The sequence below is a fragment of the Dermacentor andersoni genome, chromosome 5 (assembly GCF_023375885.2).
Source record: "Dermacentor andersoni chromosome 5, qqDerAnde1_hic_scaffold, whole genome shotgun sequence".
NCBI lineage: Eukaryota > Metazoa > Arthropoda > Arachnida > Ixodida > Ixodidae > Dermacentor > Dermacentor andersoni.
This window is the reverse complement of record NC_092818.1, coordinates 177,574,124-177,600,172: the sequence shown is the minus strand read 5'-3', so window position 1 is coordinate 177,600,172 and position 26,049 is coordinate 177,574,124. Positions and strand designations below refer to the sequence as shown.

General features: G+C 49.1%; 1 protein-coding gene across 12 annotated transcripts in view; it reads right to left on the bottom strand.

Moving 5' to 3' along the window:
- Window positions 1-26,049, bottom strand: part of cpo (RNA-binding protein) — a 153,921-nt gene that overhangs the window by 90,776 nt on the left and 37,096 nt on the right. For 5 of the 12 annotated variants that reach the window (XM_055071352.2, XM_055071357.1, XM_055071358.1 and 2 more), the window contains exon 1: window positions 23,915-24,298. The exons of 2 other annotated variants lie outside the window; for them this stretch is intronic. In XM_055071352.2, coding sequence (XP_054927327.1) covers window positions 23,915-24,283 — 369 coding nt within the window. In that variant the 5' untranslated portion in view covers window positions 24,284-24,298. Of the gene's footprint in view, window positions 1-15,613; window positions 15,734-23,914; window positions 24,321-26,049 lie in introns of those variants that run through there. 5 more of the 12 variants (XM_055071355.2, XM_055071354.2, XM_055071353.2 and 2 more) reach the window with 5 other exon arrangements.

The window sequence follows — 26,049 nt, the reverse complement described above, 5'->3', positions numbered from 1 at the left end:
TTCGCTCTCTATAAATATATCTCGTTTTTTTCTTTGTTGTTGTCGTAGAACGCAGTGCCGAGCAATGTGTCAGAACTAAATTCAGAGATGACTTGTTTGCCTCTCAGTCTCGGTGACCCCTTTAAACGTGCTGCTTAAAAATCTCTCGCGTGTAGGGTTCCCCGTAGCTTGTGCCATCTTACGCTCGGAGGCAAAACACCGGCTAATTCGATAGACGTGGCCGTTCGCCGCAGATGGCGACGGCCAGACGACTACGCTCCCCCTCACACCGAATACGAGCGGCCGCCCCTTGGGCGACGGAACTCGGGCTGACTGAGCCGCTACGCACGCTGCCAGCTCGGCTGCCGAGCTCGTGAATAAGTGAGCAGATCCGGGACCCGGCCGCAGAGGCGCAGACCTGGAGCGAGAGCCGCGCTCTCCGGCGAGCAGCCGTGCCCTCGACGCCATGCTTGCTTGGCGAGCGCCTTTCTTCGCGAGCACCACCGACTATCGAAACGTCTGGGAGGGAGGGGCTCGTCCTTTTTCATTAGGACAGCGTCGGACAATGGCTGCGCAGCAGGGTCGTGTGCTACATAGTACGGGAAATCTGTGAATGACCTCGAATAACTGGCGTCGTGCGGGTGTGGCCATGAGTTCGGGAGGCGTTGGGAAGGAGATCCGGTGGTTGAAGCGCCTTTCGTTCGGCGCTCTTTGCTCTGGCTTTCCTTTCAGTACGTTGTCGAGATCGACAAGAACGATGGCCAGTGGCTCTTTTTTTTTTCTCAGTCTTTTCTTTTGAGGGCCCGTGTGTTTCAAATACTTCACAATGGCCGCAGCGGCCAAACGGCCACTCCTCCTCCTCCTCTTCTTCTTCTTCTTCTTCTTCTTCTTCTTTCTACTACATCATCTTGAGGATGACAGCACGTTTCTGGACACTCAGTGCACCACCGTAAGAATCGATACATTTGCCTTTCAACCGTTGCAGCGGATGTTCTCAGGTGTTTGCGAAGAAAAGTACTTAAATAATCTATATTTTCATGTAAAATACACTTTGTGTGATACTGGTAAGTGAAAGATTGGAGAAAAAATGTCCTCTGGCTCAGTTCACTCTGCGAGGAAGACACCACGCACTACTGAGAGAGAGAGAGAGAGAGAGAGAGAAACGAAGACGGGAAAGGTAAGGAAGTTAACCAAGGACGTGCCCGGTTGGCTGAAAGAATATCAACTGAACGACCGTTTCAAGAACAGTGAACGATGGCTCTAGGCGCACATAGCTAACAGCACTCTTGCAGTGGCAGACGTTGGCACCATCGACTCGCTCTGATGCCGCCTAGGAAGTTGTGAGAATGCAACCGCTGCTTTGGCTGCCTTTGCTCAAAGCTGTTGGGTGAATTCCCCGTGCCCCCCTCCCCCTTGATTTTTCGCCTCAATCACTTCCCGAAACATTATTTCAAGCTTAAGAGCTAACAGCTATGCAAGTTTAAACAGACTCGTCAGAGCGTAACTCTCTGCGCCAAATTTATTTATTTATTTATTTATTTATTTATTTATTTATTTATTTATTTATTTATTTATTTACTTCTCTTTCGAGTATACCGAACATTTTGGCAAATGTCGTCAACAGCCATTTAACAGCACTACGGAATGTGAAGATCACAGAAGGAGAAAACAGAAAAAAAAGCAATGAATCGCTGACACAAACAACGCCATTAACTGAAATCTCACCAACATATATATGGTCATATTGGAAGAGCTATAAAACTGAAACATATTGAAAACGTCTTATATGAGACACGTGCTTCTCATTATGTTCTTGTAGCTTAGCCTAGTTTCCAAATATTACTCGAAGAGATAAATAACATTTTAATGGGATAAAGACCGCAAGGACTGCTGAATTGGGGAATTTCGTTTGTGAGCTGCTCCTCGGCATAGAATAGGAGGAAATGAGGAAGTGAAACGAAGGTATGTAGATGAAGATGCTAGCGTGCACTCGTAGGCATGCGATGTGCTGACATATCTCCCGCACCAAGCCAGGCGTAGACTGTCACATGAAAAAAAGGTGTGAGAGCGCGGATTTGAAGCCGCTCTCCGTTTTTTAAAATGTCGAGAGCGCCTTTTGCGCAGTAAGCTCATTTACGGCGCAACGTATTCCAATACACCAAGTAGCCCAACGAAACGCTCTACGCAGCCCTTGACGGCAAGCAGCGCTTCGCACGGCAGCTCAGCGATGCCGTAGCGGTGGCGCATGCTGCGCCACTCGCTAACGCAGCACACGTGGCGCAGCTTCTTGTCTCCTCCGGTGCACCCGACGCGAACGCAAGGCTCGCAATTCGTAGCTCCTGCGCGGCCGGTTGCTATCGGCGTTACGCGGGCACACCGGAAATGGCAGCGTGGGACCACCGCGTCTTTGCCGGAGTCGATTTTGGGAGGGCCTTGCTTTTCGCTACAACGCCAGACACACGGCGACTGCATTGCGAGACCGCGCGCCCGCAGGTCTCGAAGGCGAAGTAAATGTTGCCATTAGGGGACCTGCAGCCCTCCGAGCGCATATTCGTTACGACCGGGTTCACTCGTGGGGGAAGAGAAAGAGCCCGCGCCTAATGTCTGTGCTTACCGCTTTCTTTTTTCCTTACTTTCTCTTTCTGTGCCAATGCTGCTATCAGCCGAGCGCTGTTCTTCCGACCGCAAGGGGAGAATTAGGAGCGGGCTGGCGTTCCCTAAAGGATGTCAACGCTTAAATTTCCTGCGATGTAAATTTTATTTCCTAAATGTAGCCAGCAGTTTGGTATTCGTAAATGTACAAGAAGTCAGTGCGGCACTGCGGCACGTAGACCCGTTCAGTCCAGTCAATTGCGTGGTAGCGTATAGATCGGAGAAGTTGGTAGTCGTTCTCTCCTATCGCCTCTTTACGGCCTTGGTGAAAACACGCACATTTCATCTTGTCCAATTCAGTAAATTTATCAAATGAGTTAGGTGGAGGAACCATCTTTCTGAAAAAGTTTAATTCAAGGCAGAACTTTGCGTGCTGAAAACTCGTTCGTGCGTCCGTTAGGCGACACGAGTGCAGTAGCTAACTTTATTGATTATTTTTTACTACTCAAAGACGACTGAAAGGTCGTATACTCGTGGGCTAGATTTCCTGTAAAGGAAAAACACGGCTATTGCGCTTTAAAACTGCTTGTTTGAGGTACGAAGACAGTGTATACAGTGGATTAATTTCGTATTAGCGTGTGACGTTAATACGTGAATGCCTTCAGCAAATAATTCAAACACATTTTCTTTCTTTTTTCTTTTTTTGCTGGCACCAACGAAATGAAACCACTCACAAGTGTAAATTGCGCAACTGTTCACTAGGCAACCTCACTTCTCTATAATCACACTTCGACTGTTTTCATATAGCCCGACTATACATTGTGGTAGCATCGGCAAATGTGGGCCCCTAGAAACGTTGGGCCCCACTACGAATGTCGACCTCCGTACCCTTGCTCCTCGGCTATCCCATTTTTTTCTCACCAGGAAGTCGCACGCCGCAACAGAATGTTCCGTTTCCTCTACCACCTGCTCAATAAACGTTCGCTCCGGCAGGTCGTGTCGCCAACCCCAGGCCAGCAGCTCACCACGGACTTACATCGGCGGGTGCGCCCCAATCGTGACGCGCACTCGTCTCGGCGGCCAACGTCCCGTGCCCTTGTTTTCTTCGCTCGCGACGCGAAGCTGAAGCAGCCGATGAGGCCCAGCCAAGGCGATTCTCTTCCTATACGACGGCACGCGCGTGCCAAAGCGAACGAGGCGACGCAAATGAGATCACGGGGGGAGCTATAGGATGGCACGCAGCGCCCGCGGAGGCTTCTCCGGCGGCGACCTCGGGAGTCGTTCCGCCTCGCGAGTCCGCGCGAAGTCCCTAAACAGAGCGGCGGCGGCATCTCCGCAAAAGAGCCAGCTCACGCCGAGTGGAAGACACTCGCGAGCCGACGCCCCACGTCGCGGCCCGGTGCGGATCAGCGCTTGGTGCGGCCGGCTAGCTCGCTAGCGCGCGCTATGGGGCGGACCGGCGTCCGGCCATTGTGGGGCGCACCTGTCGCGCACCTGCCGGGCGTCACGACTCGCCACGCGTGAGGCTCCATTCGGCCTCGGCTTCGCCGCTGCACGAGCAGCGCGTGGAGATGCACGATTGTTTTTCCTCCGATGGCCGCCGCACCTCAAGGCACCGACGTGGCTGCGGCTGCTGCCGGGGAGGTATAGACCCTCCGCGGAGGCCGGGGGTGCCGCGAGGCACAGCGCCGCGTGTCTCTTGCGCGAGTGGTGTGTGCGCCGATTCGAATTGAAATCTTGATTGTCGAACCATTACGTATGGGCGGAGAAAGGATTCGCTGTGAATTAAGTACCGTCAAAGCGTGCGTGTGTACTATGAGAAAGCTACAGTCACGACTGTGAACGAGCCGCAGTGCCCGCTAGAGACCTTCGTGGCCTCGTCGGGCTTTTGCAATCGCGAGTGTGTTTCGCGTTCGCACGGACCTGTACCCATAAAGGAGCCGCTTCTTGTAGGGACTGCGCTTATTGCTTTAGTTGCTGTCCGAGTGTGTTGCATTTTCCCGTTAGCGAACGCGACGCATGCATGTTCTCGTGATGCTCTTCCTACTGGTATAACTCGGGCGGAAAAATCTTCAGAACGCACATGCATCGCAATGCGATTTTCGTTCGACGCTTCCATATGCTTCGGCTGCGGTGAGATCTCAAGGCGAATCGACGTTCGATATCGTTTGCCGCTAGCGAAGGCTACGTCCAGTCTAAACATAACACACGCGGCGTGCCACAATATGCCAGTGGTTCTGGACAACTGATTTTTCTTTTAAAGTTAAGACAGCGTGCAGATTTACCCAAACGTGCTTAGTACTTGGGACTGTCTAAGGACGAACAGCAGTTGACGACGAATTGCGAAGGGGAAAGCAGTACATGTTTACTGCAACGCGAACGACGTCTTCTTATCAATTATGCGAGGGTTCGCACAAGAAATAACGCCTCGCGACCACTTCTCTGTACAGAAGGATAAATTATGCTCGTGACTTCGTGGCTTCCCCGCGCAAGGCCTGTAGCTATACCGCGACCGCGTTTTCCCTCATCAAGATGGAAGGCAAACGTACCAAGGGGGGCGCACTATCACTCTCGGCGCGATGATAAAAACTGCACGAAAATTACGAAGGTCGTGCTTCCGGACAAACATGGCTGTTCCTCGGGGCAAAGCGTTTCCCGCTTTGGCGTCATTACAATGCGCAAAGTGCCAGCGCTGTCTCGGCTCGATACTGCTGGCTAGCTCTCTGAATGCTCCGCGCGTCGAGCACCGCCCTCCCCGGCACGCCGCTGCCCTCACGTGTGACCCCGGTGCGCAGCAGCCACGCAAGGGCCAGGTGCGTCCTCTACGCATCGTGGTGCTTCTGCAATCCGTCTACCTGGCATTCACAGCCGAGGAGCTAGCCACTCGGCTACGTATGCGGATTGGTGTCTGTTTGCAGGTCGGTCCTGACCCTTGCCTCTGAGAACCGCGCCAGGGGTGGCTAACCGTTCGTCCCGTTCTTGTCACGCGAGGGAAAGGAGTCGGACAACAGCAGTGATGCTAAGTGAGGTGCGCGCGCATCCTTCCAAGTAATGAGAAGGATGCGAGTCAAGGACATTTCGCAAGTGTAGCGCGCGCTGATGAAGACTTATGACACAGAGGTGGGCTGCTTTGTGCGAGCTAATTGGTGAGACTGCTGCCCCCGATTTTGCTTGGCTAGCTGGCGACACGTTGTGAGCGTTGTCGAGTACGTAGTACGGCGCCTTGGTGTATTTACCTGTCTCACTCGGACATTACTTACTCTTGTCATTTTTTTTTTTGCTTCTTTAGTATTATACCGCACAACCCTTTCCACCGGGACACTTTAGCCGCAAGAAGAGCTTCGCAGATTTCTTCCCTCCTTATACGCGCGTTTCTTTAGTCTTGTTTCCCCTTCTCCAGTTTCACATTCTCGTCGGATCACTGACACCGGCATCTCTCTTCGCCATAATTTTGAAACGAGAAGTTGATCGAATGAGAAAGGCGCCTGCTCGTTCTACCGTTATCTGTACTATTCTTATAAGCTGGCATAAAACATTCTGTCGTCGTTTGCTAGACGGCGAAAGAGAAAGAGAGATAAATTCAAAAGCACGAACTTTGTTTGCTACCCTACATTGGAGGAAGGAGACTGGTAAAGAAATTAAAGGAAACCAGAAAGTGGCAAGGAAATGCATGGTGTTGTGAAACCTCCGGTTACACTTGCGAAAGTGAGTTCTTCATGCTCGCACAGTTATTCACGTCGAAAGACAACCAATCTGGGGTCGAATCCCGAATGTACGCGCCCAGCTGTGTTACAAACAGCACCATAGCCCCCGCTTGCGCTACGGGCACGGCTAGCCGCCTTTGCGTGTGCTTCGGATCCCGCAGCGAAAATTCAATTTCAGGGAGACGGCTTAGTTCGCTTGTCGGCACAGACAGACAGCCGGCCATTTCCGCTAGGCGTATATATCCACTACGACAGGCATCGCATAGAGCCGTGCATGCGTCCGCGCTCTGCTATTGAGCGGGTGACGTCACGAGTCACCCTGCGTCGTTCGGCGCCGCCGTGAATGAGCGGCATTCCGCGGTGTTGCTCGAGCGACGGAAGCCACGCGCCACCGGCTGCGCAGCTATACAGGCCCGTACCCGTTGCGGCAGGGCATGCGGCAGCGCGCTCGTGCTCTCTCGATCAGCGAGCGAACATGTACCTGTAAAGTTTGCGACAGAAACTGCTAGGGGAAATTATGGCGCTAGCGTCCGCGCGATCTGCGAGTGTATAGGAAGGGCAGATGACGGGAAGCCCACGGAGTTGCCTAAACTTCGTCCTTTTGGCTTCAAACGGCTTTGCGGCTCGGCAGATTGATCCCTTTCAGCCAGATATTGCGCTATACATGCAAAAAAAATTAGCAATGATTATACGTGTGCGTACAGACTTGTTGCGTCGTCATGTGCAGAAAACAATACATATATATATATATATATATATATATATATATATATATATATATATATATATATATATATATATTAGTTTCGAACGATAAAGCGTAACGACTAACGCCACAAGAACGTCTGAAGGCGAAATTAAAGCACGAAGATTATACAAAATTTATGTGCTGCCTGTCACTCCCACGGTAATTTATATACGGCCTGTCTCCCGCGCCAAAGTTCCCTCTAGTCATTTTCGTATGAAATATGCCTGCGTCTACTCATAGCCTCCGAGTTCAGGCGGCGCGAGTTCATGGTCTACCACACGCAGTGACTTCGTCTAGTGAACTGTGATATGCAATGGTGCCACTGTACGCGAAAATAGACGTACTACCCCTGGGTAGCTATCATCATCTTTTGCACCGGAGGCAAACGAGCCTTTTTCTGAGATTACTCACCCTAGCATATACACGACGACCAACAAATACGACGCAGGAGAACAGAATATAGCAAAACACGTCAAAAGATACAAGCATGTCCCAGTTTAGGACCAAGCTTTTACTATTCTTTCACTCGAATGTTAACCGCGGGAGTCGTTACGCAGTTGGTGGTGCAGGCAGCGTTAACTTTCCGTGTGTTCCCGCTGGGATTCACTCCCCTTGAGTTTACGTAAACAACCTTGAGCGAAGTAGCGGAGCTAGCAAACACAGCACCGCGGGAAAAGAAAAAGGAAATAAAAAGGGGGGCAGCTGTATGGGAACGAACTACAACCTATGGCTAACTTACTAAAACTGAGTAACAAATAAACATAAACGAACTTCGAACACATCACGCTTAAGTAATAATAATACTTTGGCCAAAGATGCCCTTGCGCCTTTAAACCCATCACTTAATAGTAAAATAATAATAATAATAATAATAATAATAATAATAATAATAATAATAATAATAATAACCGTCAAACACAGCCCTTTGTCCTGTACCATCATCTTTTCTGAAGAGAGCGATGTGCCCAGCGGCGCGACGTAAGGATGAGGAAATTTGCAGCAGACACTTTGGTAGGCACAACTTTCCTAAGCACGCATCTAGCTACTAGACGAGGCACTTTCCTTTTCACTCATGGAAGCTATTAGATGCGTTATTCCGCGAAGCACCCACTTCCGCTGAGTACGCGATACTTAAACTGTCTTGAAGACGCGCTGTGCTTCAGGTTTCTTTGAAGGCAGAAACATAATCGTACGGACAAGCTTATATATAGCGTCGCGCTTGACGACAGCGCTAAACCGTAAGAAAATACTTATTTTGCGAATTAGCGCTATTTAACACAGCAGTTCTCGCGAATCTAAGCATGAATAGCCTGCAAGAAAGATAGGTTGAACATATGTAACGACTGAAAAAATCTTGCTGGTAAACGTCGATTAACGTCCTGTAGCGTGTGACAGCACAAGCATAAAAAAAAAATCTTTTGACATGTTTTGTACAACTTCATGACCGATCGTTCTTTGTGGTTCTTTCTGGATCCACAGATTAAATATCAACTCTGCGGACGTGTCGTATTGCATTATGGTGCAAACAAGGGTATCTGATTATCCTTAAACACGGTGAACAATAATACAAAAAAAATGGCGATTGGTGAAGCTTGACGATGAACGTGTTCGTGATCAAAGACTATTTTTCACACATTTAGTTATTTCAGTTATGCGTCGGTTTGGGCCAAAACTAGTCGCCACTATACGTTATAATAGCAAGCACGCCCTGACTCTCGGTTTCTCCATGGGTTTCGTTATGCAAACAGTAAACTTTCAATTTGTCCTCAGTAGGCTTGTCGAACGTCATGTCAGCGTACCACACAATGCGTAGAGTGCAAACAAGCCAAACAGTACTCTTGTTCATTTTTGCATGTATGTGGAGTGTTACATGAGCATGTCACGAGCTATAGCGGGCTTTCAAGAGTGTTACGGCAGCTCCCAGTCAATTTGCACATTTGAAAATAACTCATACTGCATGGAGACAGACGGTTCGCTTGCAGAGACGTCATTTAAGCCCCCCCCCCCCCCTCGCTCCTCAGCGTTAAGTTGGGAGCATGTCCTTTCTTCCAGTCATTGTTATGAAGACACATACACACAAAAGAAACTGAATGCTTGTCCATTAATTGTGAGTCAATTTTATTTTCCTATAGTTAAATACCTCGTTAGAATTTGCGTAATTGGTCGATTGACGTATTGTATTGATTTACGTGGATGAGATAGTAGAGAGTCTGTACTTAGCGTCCTCCATCCACTACGCACTTGTTATTATACTGTCGAAATCTCGGCATTCCATTTCTCTTTGCCTGTACTTCGCACTTTAAGCTTTGGTGCTTACATTCTCCAATAGTGACACCGATGAAGAAATGACGGCACATGGTATCTTGCAACCAGGGGGCTTCTTGAGCACGAAAGCTATTAGCAGACGCCTAGTGGTGGGTGTCGCCTCATTTAGGTTGCGTGACGTTTGCCGAATAAACGGCTAAAAACACAAATCGCTTTTCAGCGTTAATCAGTTAATTGGAAGGATTATCAATGAATCGTCTCGCCCTGAGTTGATGTTCGCCTCGATGTCAGTGAGGGAAACTTGAAGATATTATGGATGTCGCGAAGTCACATTACAGTGGGCAAGCCAGTGACGCTGATTGGAATGGGGTTAACTGTTTATTAACATAGAATAGGCAAGCGATAGAAAGGAAAGTATTTACACGGACATCACTACGAGTAACATGTTAGAATTTTGGTCTTCTTTCTCAGCCGAATCTCCACCGAATCCTTTCCAACGGCCCCGCACGTACATAAAAGCATCCCCAGCAACCCCCTCGCCCCATCGTTCGTCCAATCACACTGCGGTGCGCGCAGTGTACACACAACGGGGCTCCAAGGTGACACTATCGGGAGTTCCAATACGTCCAGGCCATTGCCACAAATCCTTTGCAGTGCAACGAGTCCCCTTTTGTCTCACAAGCTCGCAAAAGACACACTTCCCCGAAGAAAGCACTTCCACGCTCCGTTGGGGCATCTGGACAGTTTGCGAATGTCTCGGCCTAGAGCGATTCAGCGACGAGGGGTTGACTTCAAGGCCAGGGCACTGCTTCCGCGAACCGACTGGCGGAAGCCCGACACACAGTCACCCCGCTTACGCGCTCTTCGTAGACCGCGGGTCCCCCACCCCCGATGGCTATAAATCGCCGCCGTCTTGGTGTCGAACCACGCGTCTCTTTTGACCACCCCGCGCGACCCTTGCATGCAGCCGTCCGCACAAACAACGCCGAACTCCACTCCCTGTTTATAAGCTGTACCTTCCCAGGCCGAAGTTAACGCACGGCTATTTATTGAGTAGTTCGATGAACATATCACCGAAGCGTCAACGCGAGCAGAAGTTAGCACTAAGAGAAACCACGCTCTAAGTTCAAAGAAAACGCGTCAAGAGACCGTGAATTCTCAACCTGACAGTATATATGTGCCTGCGTTCTGTAAATAACACAGTTGCGAGTGGCGCCCTGTCCCGTTTTCTTCTCTTGTGTGTGTCTGTTTATTTGGCGTCTTCATATTTTATAATGAATAGCTACCAACTAGCCCAACAAGAAGTGCTTTTCAAAGAAATCAGTTTATGACGTAACAGATAATGATAGAGACACAAGAAAGAGATATTAGTAACAGCGACAATGTAGGGAGCTTAGCCAGTCTGAACCCTGTTGGCTACTCTCCACTATAGGGAAAGGAACACACGGGTCTAAGATGTTGAGAAAGAGGGAAGAAATAAACGTGCAAATTTTGGGTCTGAGCGGACGAAACTTGTGAAAAACAGCCATTGAGTCAGTGGCGAAATAAGACACAGCTTTACAGGAAGGAGAGTAACATTCCCTCGCCACAACGTGTAATCATGTTTTGCCGCAACGCAGTTCGCGCATTCGAGAAGCGGCGCGGCAGCTCGCTTCGCGCAGACAGCCAGCGAGCGCGTTCCCGTCCGGTCAGAGAGCGGTCATTGTGACAGCGCAGGCATTCCGCGAACGCGGTCGGTCGCCCGCCTCCGAGACGGCCGGCGGCGAGCCCCGGCCGTAGGACAAAAAAACTCGTACGCAACCGTTTAGCGCGGCGCCCTACGACCCCCAGCACCAATTTGGCGGTGCCCTCCCACTCTCTCCTCTCTACGCGCGCACGAGAGAGAGAGAAAGGGGACCGGAAGTGGCGCCCCAGTGCTTTCGGCGGCGGCCAGCGGCGGGTCGGCCATTCAGCGCTCGGCGGGAAACACCTGGTGCGTATCAGCTGCCGCGGCCTCATTGCCCCCAGGACACGCACACGGAGACCGGCGGGGGCTACTCCACTCTACTACTACGTACTACGGGAGGCGAGAGGCCGGCGTGGGCACTTGGCTTCCTCCGGGAGGCGGGCAGGATGCGCACATGACCGCGGGGCGATCTCACGCCGAATCGAGGCGCGGCCGCGAAGGAAGCCGCCGTTCTCTCGGAGGCCACTGGCAGTACATCGACTCTCGAATAACAACGAGACGTTTTCGCGGTGCTTGTCGATCGCCTCATGTCGCTTTCAGTGTAAACGATGTTCTGTTTGCAACTGACCATGCTGAAAGAAGCACACTGAGTGCGGCTACTAAAGGGCAGGTTTCGTGTGCCCATCGGAAAACATTATTCTGAGAAAGAGTATTAATTTCCTGGCAGTAAGAGCAAGTAGTAATTAAGAGTGAAGTTATAGTAACGAAATGGGTGGCAAGAGAAGGGGAACGGGCCGAGGTCGGCAGAGGCTTGATTATATTGAGAGAAGAGATTAGAAAAGTGGTAAGCACAGAATCTAATCGTTACATGCAAGACAAGGATAAGTGGAGATCGCGTGGTGATAATGATGACGACTGTTTGCACGCCGAGAAAACTAATTCCAAGGTCTACCTTAACATTTGTGCGATAGGCGGCATCGTAGTAGAACGACTTGTGAAGTGCTCACCAAAAAATCCCAGTCACTTCAGCAAACGCTGAAGAGGATGAAGACGAAAGCCTGCACACTAGCGAGACATTCATTAGCTTGCTTAGAATTCTCATTCGAATGCGTTGTTACTTCCTATAGCTTGTTTTCTCCCTCCAAAGGCCGCGGATTCGAGTGCCTTGATGAACTCTCTCTTTATTAACTGTGCATTAATTAACATTACCTTAATCAACCCCAAGGCTAGTCGTGGGTTCCACTTCTACCACAGCTCGTGGGTTCGAGTGCCTTAATTAGCTCTATGTTAAGTAAGGCAGAGTTAATGAAGCTAGAGTAGAGCAGAGCTGAGTCTCCTTTCTGTGGAGGAGGGGCCCCATAAGCCGGCGACCAGTGTAGCGGGCGCACACTGACATACGCTCATGTATAGTGGGTGTCCAAGTTAACTTGGACCAAGATTTAAAAAAAAAAAGAGCTTTAGAGAAATCGTACCGACTGCCTTAGTAGCCTGCCATAGTCGCCGTAGTCGGGCGCACTTACAGCCACTATTTTTTTCATCACGAATTACTAATTAATTGCTTCTAATTAGCGAACTTTTTCATTATTGTTTGAATCGCAAACCTATCAATTACAAAGTTGTAGGGTACCTCAAATAACCTCCGAATCAAGCATTCGTTTGGTGCTCAGCTTGGCTTAGTTGATTTTTACGAGAAAAAAAAAACAAAAGCACGCGAAACATCCAAAATACGAAATAGATGCGCGCTACTCAAGCGCTCCCAAGCGAATAGCCACGGATACACGGCTTTACTAGTGGCACCTTTGGATGTCGGCTGAAACGCCTTACGTGCTTTTGGTTTATTTTTTGTTGAAATAAACTCCTGAGTATCTCCTTTCTGTTCTTGCGAGAGTTGCCTTCTTTTTTTTCTTTTTTCGTGCTCTCTTGCGCACTGTTCTTTTTTTAACATCGGTTGAATTTATTTTGTAGGGCGAAGGTTGAAGCTATTCCGAGTGCCTCATGATCGACCACAACATTCTTGCGTCCGCAGATGTTGACGCTTATCGCACCAAGCTAGTTAGGTCGCGAAACCTCTCGAGCCATCCTACATGACGAAGCACTGTACCATGCGGCGATAAACGAATGCAGCCGCATATCTTTCAACGGTTGCTTGAGTAGCGGCGCGCGGCCGCGCATCTAGTTCATATTTCGCCAATTTCGCGGGCATTTTTTTTTCTTGGAAATAACAACCAGGCACACTTCAAACGAAATAAATACTTGATTTGGAGGTTATTTAAGGTGCCCTACAACTTTGTAATTGACATGTTTGCGATTCAAGCAATAGTTAAAAAGTTCGCTAATTACAAGCAATTATTTAATTAATACTTCGTGATGAAAAAAATACTGGCTGTAAGTACACACGACTGCCGCTATACTATGCAGTCGGCACGATTTCTCTAGAGCTGAGTTTCTTTTCTTTTTTTTAATCTTGCTCCAAATTTCCTTTTATCTCTCTCTTTCTCTCTCTCTTGGCCCAACTTAACTGGGACACCCGGTATATATATACAGGGTCTTGCACACTTTGCGCTGCGCATATTCGAAAACAGCGAGATGGCTGCGACGTGACGCGCGCAGTCACACAAGCACTGGGCGCGTCTTTACTAAACCAGAACCGTGGAGCAGCCATGGGTTCAAGGAAGCCTGCTCGTCTCGCACCCTGGAGGCCCGGGTGCGATTCCCACCCAGACCGAGGTGTACCAAATTTTCTCTTCAAAGCCCCTACTTGCGTTGTTTACAGGAACTTCCCTGAGATGTGTGACGTCAACCCGCGCATTTCTTACGTGTTTTTACTCTTTGCGGCGTCGGCCATTTTTTGTCACGGCGCAGTTTCGCCAAGGTCACCCGCCAAAATCCACACCTAACGCTCTCGCCTAATAAAAAAAAATTATTTGCTTTCCGCGAGGCCGAGTGCTGCGGTGCATGCATTATGCAACGGCTACAACACACGCTGCTTCAGTGCTTGCGGCGAAGCGTCATTTACGTATCACTTGTAAATGTAAGGTCTTTCAGCTGTCGCGTCACGTTAGTCGTCATGGCAACAATCGGCGACAAGCGCACCGACACTATACAGCGCTCGCGTTGACGAGCTATGCACATGCTGTTTGCCTACGACGGTCAGGGCTTTCAGTTGCTTCAGCATGTTGGTTGCTAGGCAACTTTCAGGCAGACATCAGAGTCGCTGCCGGAACTCTGAATGCCTTTCCTCACACATACACACAACGGCCAGTAAAAAAGAATTATGCGGAAACCACGCACTGTGGGAATCGATGTAAGCGAAGCTTGTATGCTGTTTGCTTTGATTGACGATAATTAGCGCAGATGTTGGCCGCGAATGTGTAATTTCTTCAGTTTTTAGTCCAAAACGAGAGTGGTGAGTTGATGTTAAACGTTACCTTGCGTGTACCACTGCTGTTTGTCTGCATAGTACACAAAACACAAAGGGAGACGTGTTTGCTTGAGGCGTTGTTGTGCGTCATTGTTCATGATCTCTGTGAGGTTGGAGCATTATCATTGCCTCACATGGTACATAACATCGTGGCACAAGTGTTAAACTTTGAGTTATGGCGCTGTACATAATTCAATTAATTATTATAAGTGTATGCATACATAGTATACATGCATTCGCGGTCTGCACGATGTTTCGTTGCGTAACGAAGACGCTCCTGTTCCCGGCGACGCATCTATTCGGGCCTGGGTGTCCTTGCCGCTGCTTGCACGCTTTGCAGCCATTTTACCGGCGCCTGTTTACGTGCGCCTTCTTCAAACGAGGCCAGCACGCTGTTGAGACACCAGCTCTAAGCGCTCTGTTCAGGCTATAGATGATTTTAATGTTCACGCTATCACTGCACAGCACGTGACCTCCGTAGCCCAGCACCTGTATTTTTGTCGCATAGGAAAGCAAGCACAGCACGTGCCATACGCACAAACTGTGAAACGCTGCCGCTGCGGCGCCGACCGGGATGCGCGGAGGCGAGCGTCATCTGGTGGCGTTGCAAGAAACTCAGCCGCGTACGCGAGCAAAATTGGGAGATTAGTGTTGCAAGAAACCCAGCGGCACGCGCGTAAGACTATCAAAGCAGCAGCACCCGGAAAGTCGCGAGAGAAGAGGCAAAAAAAAGCTTCGCTTTAAAATGAAGAAGGAAATCCGGCGTTATACTTATCGCACCGAATGCAATGCGCCCCAAGCAAACGCACAACTCACGGTAGCCACGGGTTTATTTTGTCAACGACGTGCCAGCAGATTAGTTGGCCTTAATGGATCGATTTGATCACAGCTTATACTGCACCATTCATCGACTGCGGCCACATTATTGCAAGGTTCTAGCTAGTCGAGAGCGGTTAAAGGACACGTCAGCTTAACCCAAAAACACAGGAGCGTTCTACGCCGCGGCAGGAATATAGCTTTCTTCGTCTGCTTCCCAGCGGCCAGTGCTGTTTGGGGCCGCGGTCACCTCGCTGCTGACCTCCAAAAGGTCAAGATACATATATGGCACGAACGTCATACGCTCAAGTTTGCAGCTTATTTCCCTATCTGTCCTGGCTGAAGCCAAGTTGCCTTGGCTTAGCCGGAACAGTTAATCATTTGACGTACCTTTTGTAACGTATTAACTATTAACGACAAACCTCAATGTCACACAGGATGTTCCGAGAAGGTTCTGGAAGTCGGTGCCATGTGCGCATCGTTCACGCCATTGTTACGCATGCCTCGAGAATCAGCGTCTGTCTAGGATTAGGTTTCGTGGAAGGCTTCGGACCCCTTCGCCAGCAGACGGGTCAGGGACAGCGTGTGAGCGCTTTGTTCACTCAGGGCGACGCATTGTCCGCTCTCCCGCAGCTGGCGTGTTTTTTGTTTCTGCATCTCGACGGCTACGTGGCCGTAGCCCCGGACTCGGCGCACCATATGCTCGGTTTGTTTGTCTCTTCTTCGAAGACATAAAATACACGTAGGCTGTCGCTTGCAAGTGGCCTCCGCGCTGGACCTGACGTTCAGGCAGTCGAGAGAGTCTCGGTTAATGGAGCACTGACATGACAATATCACTTGTCCACTTTTTTTTTATTGTATTATATTTATTTATTCTTTGCGTAAGCTGAAGGTTGAGGTGGAAAGTGCGACCCTTTCAAACAATATCGGCAAGCGCCAAGGCGTCCAAACATTTTGCTATATACTACTTCTTTTTGCGAGTCAGTTTCCGCACACCGGAAGTGGATATGTTACGACGTCACAGTACAGTACAGTAGCCGGCTCCTGTTAATCTCTTATCTATGCGGCTGCCACTCATAAGCACAGCCAGAATGAACGTGCGCTGCGCTCTCGTTTATTCATTGTTGTATCATTATTATCAAGAACGTGGTCATAGCTAGCCTTATTGCATCACGACAACAGGATATTTCGCTTTGTGTCTCGGCTTAACGAATGGTGGTCGAAGTACGCCAGGTCCAGCATTTCGTGCCCAAACTTTGGTATCAGATTATGATATCTCATACGAGTGTTTTCCAACCTTGGCACTTGCTGAATGTGATCCTCTTGCGTTCGAGATGTGCGTGGTATATGGATTTTGCACGATGTACCCGCCGCGGTAACGTTGCACTGCTGAGCGCGAGGTCACGGGTTCGGTTCCGAGCTGCAGCGGCCGCATTCCGATGTAGGCTACAAGCGTTCGTGTACCGTGTCTTGAGCGCCCGTTAAAGAACCTCAAGTGACCGAAATTAATCCGAAGTCCCCCGCTACGGCTTGTTTCATAATGTGATCGTGGTTTTGACACGTAATACCTGGGGAAATTAATTTTTGGTTCTGGTATGGTATAATAAGGCATCACGAAAACCGATTCAAATGAAAATGTGCTGAGAGACAAATTTAGCCAGTGTATTTAGCAGCTTTTCTTACCCATTTTTATTACGCTCTTCACACTTAATAATATAGCGGAAACAATGGGAAAAGTGTCACAAAACTGGAGTTACTGATTGTAAATCTATTTGCCTGAATTTGTTTTTCTTACTATAGCAGTCGGTATTGGGAAATATTTACAAAATAAATTAGCGTCCGTCATGTAAATTATACTTCCAACATATGCAAAACCTAACTTCTTTTTTAAGTACAACGAACTTCATTACAATTGTTTCAGACATCACCTAATGAGAGCATTTCTGCGGCGTTCCAGGTGTACAATTAAGAGCTGTAAAATTGGAGTTGGTTTCCTCTTAAGGTTCGATGTCTCTTGACGGCAACAACACCTTCCGTGCTGAGAGCCCGATATGCCATGCGACCTGCGAACTTCCCTTCTCAGTGCAGATTACCAGTCCATCTTTCCAGTCAGCACATAGAAAGCTAGGCCAGTACAACTAAAAATAAAGAGAACATTATAGGGAACGTAGAGTAAATGCACAGAGTGTGGCAGGCAATGCTTGTCTTACTTGATATTTTATTTATATTTACTATAATTAATATTGGATGTATTCAATAAGATGTTGGTGCCTCTAGAAGGCGCCCGCTACTCTTATAACAAAGAATTATCATATACTAGTCGCTATCAGAGAAAATACAGTGATATCCTTTCCAAAGCTCACGTGAAAAATAAATCATTCAGCCCTTTATCCTTTTTGTGCTTGTCGTTTTTCTCCCAGCTTCTTAGTTGCTGGCACCCTTGTTTTTTTTTATGTTTGTAGGATAGCCGGACCTTCGGTGGCCAACTTCTTTCAGGCACGCATCCCTTAATAAACAAACAACGGCACAGCTTCTTTCGTCTCGCCAGAACACCTAACAACCTGCATGCACTCTCGCTTGCATTTCGAGTGGTCATATGTACGACTAACTCCGAATTTGAATATAGAACACGAGCAAGAAGAAAAAGAAATTACTTGGGAAATCGCAAGTCGCCGAGTTTCATCGGTAACTAACCTGCGTGGAGAACCAACAGCAGCCCATGGTAATGTGAGCGCGTTTAAGCTCGGATGTTGCGCCCCTCTTCTTCGTTTTCTTTCTTCTACTTCCCTTTTTCTTGCGTGTCTGTGTAATTAATTCGCTGGGCTTTCGTTCCGCGTTTATAACACGTTTGCTCTGCACAAATTTCATTCCTCCTTAATTGCATTTTCACAATCAAGACAACACTTTTCGTTGCAACTGCTAACGACTACAAAGCAGTTACACCTTAAGCAGGTAACTCGAGACCGGTTCGCATAGTTACAATGTAAGGAATTAGCCATAGACTTGGTTGATTTCCTTCGCTATACTTTCTTTAAAGCTGGCCATTTTCTTTCTTTTTGGTCATCCTTTGCTTACTAACGTCGTTATATTTTTTAGTGTGTTTAGTTCTCTTCATTGCAACACATTTCTTAGAAATATCCACTGACGCTCACACTTTCAATCTATTCTCTCGAGTTCGTACCTTTACGCTCTCGTCATAGCTTCCTTTTTTTTTCATGCAAATACGACTACTTTCCTCCAATTCAGACCAAGAGTCAGTTAGGGCGCTTTCCGTGATGCAAGTGTTCAAATTGAAAGTTTAACGTAGACCTCTCCTAGAAGGGGCCGATGGGGCGCGCATAACAGCACGTTCAGTGTCTAACGGTCGACGCTGTGCAACGCCCCCCCCCCCCCTCGCTCCCCCCCCCCCCGCGCTCACCCTCTTGCTCCGTACCTGCTTAATACCCGCGGCGGGCGTTCTAACGAAAGCTTCCGACCCAACAGTCAGCGGTGGTGTACTATAGCGACCGCTAATGGGCGGCCTGGTGAAAGCGCGCGTTCGCTGGCGCCGGTAATCGCGATGCAATCGCCGGGCTCTCATGCAAATCGTTCGCACGCGGTGTCCTACACGCGGCGTCCCCGGCAATCGGTCGTCGCGCGTGATGGGAAGGAGGCAACGCAACTGTTCGCTATAGCTTTCTCACCCTGACGAGCTTGTATAGCGGCGGCGAGCGCATAAGCAATGATGCGATCGTAGTGGGAGGGCCGCATCGTGTTGACTTGGGCGCGGGTCGAGAAGGGCTCGACGAGCCCGTTTACGAAACGAATTCGACCGCTATGCGAATGAACTCGTGAATCGCGTGCCCACCTGATTTGCATCGGGATATCGTGCCCTGATTTTCACGCATGGGGCAATCCGAAAATCAATGCCCGTATTATATTTCTGATAACTTCTGAAGCTGTATATATAGGTATAGTTTGACGAAACTAGTTTTACGTTATACTGTAACCGACTGCGTCTTTTTACGGAGATTCTAACTTTCACATTGACCAAATCGTTCTGCTGAGGTTTATTGGAATATCTGTGGAAGTACAGCATTCGAGGATTTTTACATACACTTGTGGAGACGCACCGCATTCGTACATGCTGTTTGTCCAGGGTCTGATATTTGACTCGACAAAACCATCCCTTCGCCGAATCACTGAAGAAAAAGACCCACAGTGTCAAAACATGCACAAGATTTTTTTTAATTTTTTCGCGCGCGCCCTGATTTGTTCATGCGCGAGAAATTTACCTGCTGCACGAATACACGTGAATAGAGGCAGGCGAACATGGATAGGTAAGATTACTTTCTGACTCTGCTCGCAGGTATACGCGGATGCGGCCTGCTGTTTTCCATTATGACCAGATCAGAAATTTGACACTGATGGCCGCAAGGCCGGCTGAACTTTCTGACACGCAGTGAACAAGTGCGCCGCTTCATGAATTTGCCGTCTGCATACAAAATGGCGTCGCCGAAGGCTTCTTACCGTTTCTCTCTGCATGACAGAATTATACGCGGGTGTTCCCGTCTACGGTATAGCTTGTGCTATTTAAATACGCACGGAGTTCTTAAATCACAAGTAATTTCAAACGGGCGCCAACTTTTTGGGGTGTCTCGCATAATGGTACAGGATGTTCGGAACGCGGTGCACGTTTATCCTAACGCGTGCATCGTGCGACTTTCCCATGCCGGTAGGCCTCATAGGCAACAACAACAAGCATGTCTTCGCCGCATCAGATTCAACATGACCAGTGTACATGAAGTACAAAACTTTGTGAATAGGCTTGCCTGTGCGCTCTGGGTTCCCGAGGATTAATGTTATATGTGACTGCTGCCGTTACTCGTCAGCGAGGCGATAGATAGACTTAGCTTGTCCCCTCAGTACAGAGCGACAGGGTTATCAGTGAACGTGGATGGCCGTAACATCGCTGGTAGCGAAATCTTGTGATGCTTTGTCCAATAGCATGTGAAATGTTTTTGTGCTTTATGGGTGTTCTAGACGAGGCAATATAAAAAAAAAGGAAGCGCATGTTATCGATTGCGTCACTGCCAACGCTCTACACTAGCAAATAAGTATGTAGCACATGATCAATTGCCGAGGACTCTGTGCCCTCCCTGGTTAAACACTGTGACCTCTCTGGTCAAAGATGGTGCTGTCCCCGGTAACGCAACATTGCGCGAACAGTAATTACACAAGCTAAACTCTCTGTTGTCTGAAGGTCGCCTTACACTTGCAACGCGACGAGCTACGGGTCATTCACGGCTCATGGGAAGCACCATCCGTGCATTATGCTCTACACGAAAGAGCTCTTGTATCTCTTTTAGAGCGCAGCTCTTAAGCGCCCGTTCCTGCGGCGAGCGTCGGGCTCGGCGTCGGCGTAACCGAGCGAATGAGCGAAAGATGAAAGAGCGAACGCGGAGCGGGAGATGAAAGCCGCAATCCGCGAAAGGCAGAGACCATGAGAGCAGCCCCTTCAGTGACGTGTGCGCGAGAAGCTGGTGCCATGCGCACCCTCCCGACCGCTCGATGCCTATATATACTCGTATCTGGTCTCAGCCAGACCGCTCGTGTCGGACTATCGTTTGCTCGCGTCAGCTCTTGCTCGCGCTTGTCTGGTATGCTTGATCCGGTCTCGTTCGCGCTTGTTTCGATTGTTATTGTTTGCCCCACGCCAGCCAACATATCGCGAAATGGAAACACGTATAGAGCTGCGCTCAAAATTTGCATTAGGAAGTATTGTAATCGTTGGTGATTTTTTTTTTTAATGCGAAAGCAATATATGGCTCATGAGGCGGAAAATCCGGCGTTGTCGGCGTTGGCGTGACCACACGATGGCCCAATAAGGCTACGAATCCTAGACCTTTTATGGTAGTCGAACACACGACCTTTAGTGTTAATTAAGGTGAAGTTAGTTAAGGTATGACTAATTAAGACATAGTTAATTGAGACACTCGAACGCATGACCTTTGGTGTTAAATATCGTGAAGTAAATTAGGACGAATACCTCTAGCAGAAGAACTTATTTTAGAATGCCGCCATCACAAGCCATCGCAGCAGAGGGCGACGAGGGCACTGTTGCAGTTTTTAAAGGCAACAGAATTGGACAAGCAGCTGTAGCCTGAACAGATGTTCATAGTGCTGCAAGTGATACTGTGCTGCGCGGTGACAGTATGCAGCGACAGCGACCCACTGTGATTGTATGTCTATGCTCCTTTCTTTCTTTATCTCTATCTTGTTATCACTTTACCTCGCCCTCCCCTCTCCCCCCAGCGTAGGGTAGCAAACCGGATCTTCCCCTCTGGTTAGCCTCCCTGCCTTTCCCCTTTCCTCTCTCTCTCTCTCTAGGACACAGTTAAGGTTGAGTTAATTAAGGCACTCGAATCCACGAGCTTTGGTGGCAGTCGAACCCACGACCTTACTTTGTGCGCACGTTGTGACGAACACCGTTGGTCACATGACACCGCGGCGCTTCTGCAGACGTGGCCGCTCCAGTCACGTGACTCCGCCAGTGGCGCCACCGGACTTCACCGCACTTCTGCTGATGTAGCCACAATGCCTTCGCATTCATCTATGTAGGGATAACTAAGAGCGCCTTGAATCTTTTTAAGGTCTACAGGCCTTAACAAGACTTCGCGAATAGCTTTATTGTATACGGGCAAATATATGGCTGTATCTGCTGCTTATGTGCTTGTGCGATCACTCCGTACAACATATATTAGCACCCAGTACCAGGAGCAGCGCGTCAGGTAATCATCCAGGGCAACTCGAGCTTTTCATTAATGTGAGCGTCTCTTTCTCTCTCTCTCTCTCTCTCTCTCTCTCGCTCGCTCGCTCGCTCGTATGTTTCACCCTCTCAGATAAACAGTCAAGAGCCTTCGGGGTTGATATGACAGCAATGCTCCATCTTGCTTTACTGCGCACGCGTCCATTTATGACTGTATATATATGTGGATATCTATATACGTACAAATGTGCATCTGAGACCGTGGTTGAGACTGCGTGCTTCTGAAGTTACGACGTTCGCATGGCCGAATTGTAGATAGACTCCGTTTGCAAGCCTGGCATGATCGAACGAGCCTCGGTGCCTTGACTACAAGGCTCTGCTTTACGAAGCAAGAACGAAAAGCAAAATGTTTGCGCCGTCCCCGTATGCAGCTCGAAATATATCCCCGTCAATGATAACCCCGCCGTGAAATATGACAGAGACAGCGCCAGGCAGGCCGCGCCCCTGACGAGTCGACACACTCCGGGGAGCTTCGTCAGCTTTTCGCATTACTGCCGCTAACAGCTACGTGTCATCGGAATATCATCGATACGTTCACACGACTGGGGGGACGCCTCCTACATACATTTGGGTGGCGTTACAATGTGCAATCGTAAAACATCGAGCTAGTCAAGATGGTATGTTTACACGGTAAAGAACTAGCGCACGAAAACACAGACCAAGAAATTAACTTTAGTTGCGAGCCCAGCGAAGTGCTGCACTGTTTTTCTTTGTGTGTTTGTGCACGGGATCCTTACAAGACAATGAGTACAACGTCAGGCCAGCCGGACAACCATCAAGTCTGCCACCGTTTATGCATGCGGCACTGTTCTGAAGGACAGTATTCGTAAACCAAAAAACACTTGTGAGTTTAAGAACTATCACTATTTAAGTGTGGCGCTGAGTGAATAGTGCTGACCCGAGCCACTTGGCCTTCGCGCATCAAATAAAGTAAATCGTAGGGTTTAATGTCCCGAGGCACTTCACGGACAACGAGAGACGGCGTAATGGACGACCCCCAATCAGTTTCGACCAGCTGTAGCTCGTTAACGTGTGCCACCAGAGCGCGCTTCACCGGCGCTTTTGCGTTAAGCCCCCGGCCACCAAAATGCGGCGGCAGTCGTGGTCGGGTATCGAACCCGCTACTTTGCGCTCCGCAGCAGCATCAGAACGCCTCATTACCACTTAAGGCCGATCCACACGACGGACAAAGTCCGCGGGCCGCTCGGTCATGTGATGCGACGTAACGGCCCGGCGCGGTCCGGTCCGGCGCAGAGCAGATCCACACGGCGGACCGCCATAGCAGACGGCAGAGCAGACCAACCAGCTACACTCTCGGCCAGAGTGTTATCATTGTTATCATTCCGGCTCGAGTCCCACAAAGCCGGGAACTGTTCAACGAGGTATACAAAATAAAAAAACCTCCTCGTCACTCCAAGCGGACACGGTGTTTAAAAAATATATCTGCTGCACGCACGTGTAGGCGGAACGGCGGACATGAAACGACTGGCTTGACTGGCTTTTGCTGGGCCGGAAACTAGGTTGGATTTGGCTGAAGACACTCTGTTGCCGGACAACATTCGTTGGCTACGCCAAAATCGCTGCGGTTTGCATGCGGTCCGCCGCCAAAACGGAACCGGGAAAAGCCTCGGCGATTTGTTGGACCGCGAGGGCCGCTGTCTTGCGCGGGCCAACGGCGGTACGCACGAACTGGTGACGTCCTATCACGTGATGCGCGGACCGCGGTCCAAAAGAGCAATTTGGTCCGTCGTGTGGATCGGCCTTTACCCACACGCAGGCTGCGCCTTAACTAAATGCGGCCGGGCGCGGTCGTGCAGAGAGAGAGAGAGAGAGAGAGAGCCCTTCGCGCTTTATAAGTACTATACGTGTCAGCGGAAGCGTGCGTTCCCGAGCCTGACGTGTATACCGCGCTCACCCCTCGCCAGCAGCATCGCTGTCCGGCTGCTTCGCAGGACACGCACCACGTGGCTCGGCCGGCAGAGAGGCGGGCCACTTCCGCAGTATATGTATACGAACTGCGAAACACTCCAATATTCCGGGCAGGGACCGCGCGCGCGACACAACGCCACCGCCGCCAGGCTGTGCAACAGCAGCACAGCGCATCGGAGCGCGCGACTTGGCAGATGGGCTCAGCTCTCGGGCCAGGTGGCTGCCGGCCCCAGATGGAGCCGGCGACGGTGGAGGCGGCAGCTGGACTGGGAACCACGGCAGCAGCCGGCGATGCAACGCTGCGGGCCGGCTGTCCGCCTTTCGAACGCTCGCTCGCTTGCCCATGCGAGAGCATAACGTTTCTTTATCTCTTTTATTTCTTTCCTGTGTGATATTCAACTGAGCTAATTGGTCCGCAGCTAAAGCCAACCTGACAGCCAAACGGTGGACGAGAGGCGAGAACGGGCCTATTCAGCAGGCATGGCATATATGGCCGGTGGTTCGGACGGAGGAAAAAAGACAAGGACGTCTCCAAAATATTAAACGATTTATAATTTCACGTGTACACTGTTTTCCGTATCCGTGATGTGCGAATTCGAAAGCCGTATCCTTTTCACTTTCCCTCCTTCACGCATTACGGCGTTACCCTCGTGTGACACCGCGCCTACGCCTTCCTTGGCACTGGGATCGAACACGCGGCACGACGGATGATGGGAGACGAAAAAAAAAAGCGAAGGCAATGAATGTTGCAAAATGCAGCCTCTTCTGCATTTGTTCGTAATACAGTTTGCATGCTAGAGCGGTTCGTAAGAAATTTAACAGGCCAGACGTAATAGCGAAGATGCTTAAATGGAAGGGCAACTGGTCAACGGTAAACGGTTCTTACGCATACCCTCGCACACCCTCGCCCTAACACCTGGGACTAATGATATTCGCCACCTCGGGCGAGGGTCGCTGCAGAATAATTTTTCGGCCGCCCGTTGCAGTCTTCTCTAAGTGCCACAACAGTCGTGATACGGGCACGAGGCACTTCTATACTTCATTTCTAAACTTCTTCTTTTTTGGCATTTCGAATCAATCGAAACTTTCTTGCCGCTGCAAGAATCATAAATGCAGGCCAATGCGCTTTAGTTTTTCATTCATTATTTTAGTTCTATATATATATATATATATATATATATATATATATATATATATATATATATATATATATGTATATATATATATCACTCTTTCTTTCTTCTTTTTCTGTTACACGCATAAACCTTTTCCATTACCTGAAATTCGCCCCTAACTTATAGTGCGGGGATCGTACCGCTGAGTGCACAGCGTTCGTAGTCCCTCTATGTAGAAATTAAGGAAGCACTGAACATGTGGATCATCCAGAACCGAGGCGATAATGTGCACGTTGTCCGTTGGAACCATGCGGGTAAACAAATTTCGCAAGATTTTTGCTGCGTTCCGCTAAGAATAATGCCCCCGAGCGAACGCACCCACGTTTGCAAAATTGCAAGTCAGTTAATTACACTTGGCAACTGAAGGTATGAACCGAAGGAAACGCTATTTCGCATGTCGCAGATTATGGCACTGATCTTATTTACTAAAAAAAGTACCAGGAAGACATAAAACAAAAAGAACTAAGGTATTTACTGCTTGAGTGCGTTAAAATGCGATGGATGACTGAAGTGCTGAAACGGGCGTCTGTAATATCTTGAAAGCGGAAATGCCTTGCACTGCAATCTTCGCTTCAACGACTCATCATTATTTTGTAAGATGCTCATGGCCAAATTTTAATGCCCTCGTATTTCGAGATTCCAGCTGTGGCTGTTGTAAACAAGAAAATTAAAATTACTGGGTTTTACGTGCCAGAATCACGATATGGTTGTGAGGCACTCCGTAGTGGGGGACTCCGGAAATTTCGACCATTTGGATTTCGTTAAAGTGCACCACAATCTAAGTACACGGGTGTTTTCGCATTTCGCCCCCATCAAAATGCAGCAGCCGTGGCTGGGATTTGATCCCTCGACCTCGTGCTTAGGCTGTTGTAAACAAGTTAACCACTGTTCTACGTGTAAAATCTTTTTTCATTCATTTAATCATCCTTATTCACCCCCATCACAT